Below are 3,404 nucleotides of genomic sequence, written 5' to 3'. Positions count from 1 at the left end.
TGATTAAGCCCATTAAAGCTTTCCAATTTGTTGTGGTTCACAGCTATTTAGGTGATAGTGATGCATCTTTGGATTATGCAGCTGGAAAAACAAGTCTACTGTAGGTTTTTCTTTTTCTTTTCGCTGGCAAGCAAATTACCTGCATATTGAATAACGGAAATGCTATTTGACTCCCTCTTTTCCACCTCCCTCCAATCTCAATCACACATCCAGATTTAGATTTACATTCAGGTACTGGTAGGGTTCACCATTCCCCAGATGTGGGGTTTAGATTGTAGGGAGGTGAATAGGGAGGTAGAAAAGAGGGAGCCAAATAGCACTGCCGTATTGAATAATTACCATTTACCAATAGTTGCCAGCAGAAGCATACATGGACATATAAGGTACAATAATTGCTGAGCTGACTATTTTTGAATAAAATGATAGAGATTATAATGGTTGGATTAAAGTTTTGTGGTCTATCCTGTTAGCCAATTTTGATCCTCCCAAAGAAAAAAGAAAGAAAACAAAAAAATCAAGTTCAAGAGTAAAGAAGTAAATAATTGAAACCTTAGGATGCCAGAGATTGGCAAGCTCAACTTCTCATGTTGTTTATCAGATTCAAAATGAGGAAAATGAACGTGCATATCAAAAAGTGTACTCCGGTAAAAGTTATGTGCATCTTAATCATACATTATAGAGCCTTTTGAGTATTGACACTGGCAGCCTGTGTTGGAATGAGCCCATTGGAGCATCTCTATGAGGAAAATGAAGACCGGTGAAGTAACCAGGTGCTGATATGTGGGATCTGAAGTCAAATGTCCTACCGCACATTAGCTAATGCATGACCAATTTTTATAAGAACATTTTGTAGCTACACATTTGCTTCCAACTTCGAAGTCTTTCAACTAAGTCGAGAAACACCATAGGTGGTTGTAAGCCCATATCGTTTGTAGTGCCATGAGATCTTTTAAGTTTTAACACAACCCAAATTTACCACAATTTCATTTTCGAGACGGTGGTAATGGACTAATGGGTAACAGTTATTTATATGGTAAAAGTGATAAAAAAGGAGAGTGATTACTGTCTAGAATCAATCAACTCTTAAAAGGAGCTACATTTTCATTTTCAGAGATCCCACCGCTGCACAGTTTATGCAGCTGGAAAAATAAATCTGCTGTAGGTTTTTCTTGTCGTTGGCGAGCAAACGTGCATATGTAAGGATGAATAGTTGCTTTTCGTCGACAAGTAGACGTGGACATATTGAGGCACACTAGCTGGTTGCTGAACTGGCAATTTTAATGTAAAATAGGCTAGCCAGTATACAGATTATAAAGATTGGACTTGACATGTTGTCCTTGGGAAAATTTGATCCTTCCAAGGGAAAAATAATCAAGTTCAAGAATATAAAAAAAATAGAAAAAAATTCCAAGGACCCCAAAAGAAAATCTTCTTTTCTTCTCAATTATTATTTTGTGATCTTCAATAGTCGCACCAGCAACCTTTTATTGCACCTACCTACATTATTGCTATCTGGGTTATCTATAAACACATTCTTCTATGTGATGAAGCATGCTCTGGCTCTAGTCTCACTACATTCTTCTTCTACGTACGGTCTAGTATCGAATGAATTTAGGTTGCTTTGCTTTCAGATATACAGTTGTTTTCTAGCTCCTAAGGAATGGCTTTCTGGGGTTAGTTTTATCATTCTGCAATTCTGACTTTCGATAATATATAAAATTTCTTTCCTTCGGTCATTCTTGATTTTGGTTTTTGTTATTATCTCAGGAACTGAATTGCTTGCTGGAGAACCTGTTACCTACGTCTTCAAAAAATCGCAAGGAAGGTTACGCATATGCAAGGTTTGTTTCTAATTATCTAACTCGTACTATGTTGCTCTGGTTTGCTTTCTTTTGTAATGTATATATACTGAGTCTCCATTTGATTGTTGCAGGCAACACTAGGCGTAGGTCTTGCGGAAGGGAGGAGTGTAGTTCAGTGTAAAATAGGAGACAAAAGTCCGATTCTTTTGTGCTCATTAAGGCCTTACAACAACGAAACATGTTCTGTTGATATTGAGTTCAAGGAGGAAGAGAAAGTTATTTTTGAAGCTATAGGTCCTACAACAACCAGTGTGCATCTTGCCGGTTTTTATCTTACCAATAATGCCGATGGACAAAGGTAAGAAGATTTTAGTAACTAAAGCTATTCCTCCGGTGCACCGGGTGTTAAAAACTTTTCTTGTTGCTAAGTATATGCTCCTGGACAATGATCACAGTGATTCAAATGAAGTGAAGAAGGCTGAAGATGATGAAGCCAGAGTAAACGGACGTGTAAAAACATTTCCCAGCGGTTTAATCATTGAGGATTTAGAAAAAAGCCAACATTCTAGCACCATGATTGCTAGTCCTGGATCTATGGTACAACTGAACAGACAATCTCTAACTCTGCTAGTTTCTGTTTTTTTGGATGAAAATGGAATTATTGTTTGAGTTCTGAATGATTGGAGTCACTTTAATGTTGCTTCAGGTGTCGGTATCGTACGTTGGAAAATTGAAGTTCACCGGCTATATATTTGAGTCAAGAAATTCCAGCTCACCTTTCTATTTCAGATTAGGTATTAATTTAGTGCAGCAAATTAAAGTTTCACATGTATAGTGTTAAATGCTGTGTATTTCAACATCTAATGGGATCATATCGGGGGTTTCAGGCACAGATGCAGTTATTGCAGGATTGGAAATTGGCATCACTGGTATGCGCGTTGGTGATAAAAGAAAGATTACGATTCCACCGTCTATGGCGTATGTATTCCGATCACGTTTTATTCTAAATCATAACAACATTCTAAGGGCAATGTGTATACTTTGCTTGTATTCTGATCCTCTTGTTTTTATTTCAGGTATGGTCCTCAAGGACGCAAAAATGTACCACCGGAGTCATGGGTTGAATATACTATTAAGTTGCTTTCTATTAGTAACAGTGTACCCCCACTGTTCAGCGACGAGCAAGGATCCAATGTTGAAGTGGACTAAGAAAAAAAAATTATTCTTGTGCTATTTCTCATATTATATTCACTTCCACTGTTAAAATTTTCATACGGATTTGAATCCAAAATAGGGTAAAAAATCTTCTTTTTTTCAAAGTGAAATCCATAAAGTCACCCCCAGTTCCATCTCTGTCTGTAAAGTAATTTCTAGGAATGTTGTTTTTGAATGGAAGAAAAAGATTGTATTGCAGAAAATATAATTTCTAAAAATGTTGTGAATAATTTGTGTGGAAAAATGATTATGCATTTTGCAACCGAAAACAAAATGTATGTCTGATCCCAGGGTCGAACTGGGAACCTTTAGTGTGTGAGACTAATGTGATAACCAACTACACCAAGTACCTTGTTCACTGTTTCGTCAGTTCAAAGACGAGTGCCA

At 37.0% G+C, this 3,404-nt stretch overlaps 1 protein-coding gene across 1 annotated transcript; it reads left to right on the top strand.

The window, feature by feature from the left end:
• Nucleotides 1-1,430: 1,430 nt before the first annotated feature.
• Nucleotides 1,431-3,231, top strand: LOC113306662 (peptidyl-prolyl cis-trans isomerase FKBP53-like). Its single transcript, XM_026555569.1, has 7 exons — nucleotides 1,431-1,673; nucleotides 1,768-1,841; nucleotides 1,934-2,160; nucleotides 2,258-2,399; nucleotides 2,509-2,596; nucleotides 2,690-2,780; nucleotides 2,879-3,231. The coding sequence occupies exons 1-7, from the start codon at nucleotides 1,661-1,663 to the stop codon at nucleotides 3,009-3,011; spliced, it is 768 nt and encodes a 255-aa protein (XP_026411354.1). The 5' UTR covers nucleotides 1,431-1,660; the 3' UTR covers nucleotides 3,012-3,231.
• Nucleotides 3,232-3,404: the final 173 nt, after the last annotated feature.

The sequence above is a fragment of the Papaver somniferum genome, chromosome 8, assembly GCF_003573695.1.
Source record: "Papaver somniferum cultivar HN1 chromosome 8, ASM357369v1, whole genome shotgun sequence".
Lineage (NCBI taxonomy): Eukaryota > Viridiplantae > Streptophyta > Magnoliopsida > Ranunculales > Papaveraceae > Papaver > Papaver somniferum.
This window is presented reverse-complemented; position numbering and strand designations above follow the sequence as displayed.

What these genes read in the sequence shown, in the direction of transcription:
- LOC113306662 (XM_026555569.1), top strand. An exon ending in GAAGGTTACGCATATGCAAG is followed by an intron (nt 1,842 to 1,933) that starts GTTTGTTTCTAA and finishes TGATTGTTGCAG; the next exon opens with GCAACACTAGGCGTAGGTCT. An exon ending in TTGCTAGTCCTGGATCTATG is followed by an intron (nt 2,400 to 2,508) that starts GTACAACTGAAC and finishes ATGTTGCTTCAG; the next exon opens with GTGTCGGTATCGTACGTTGG.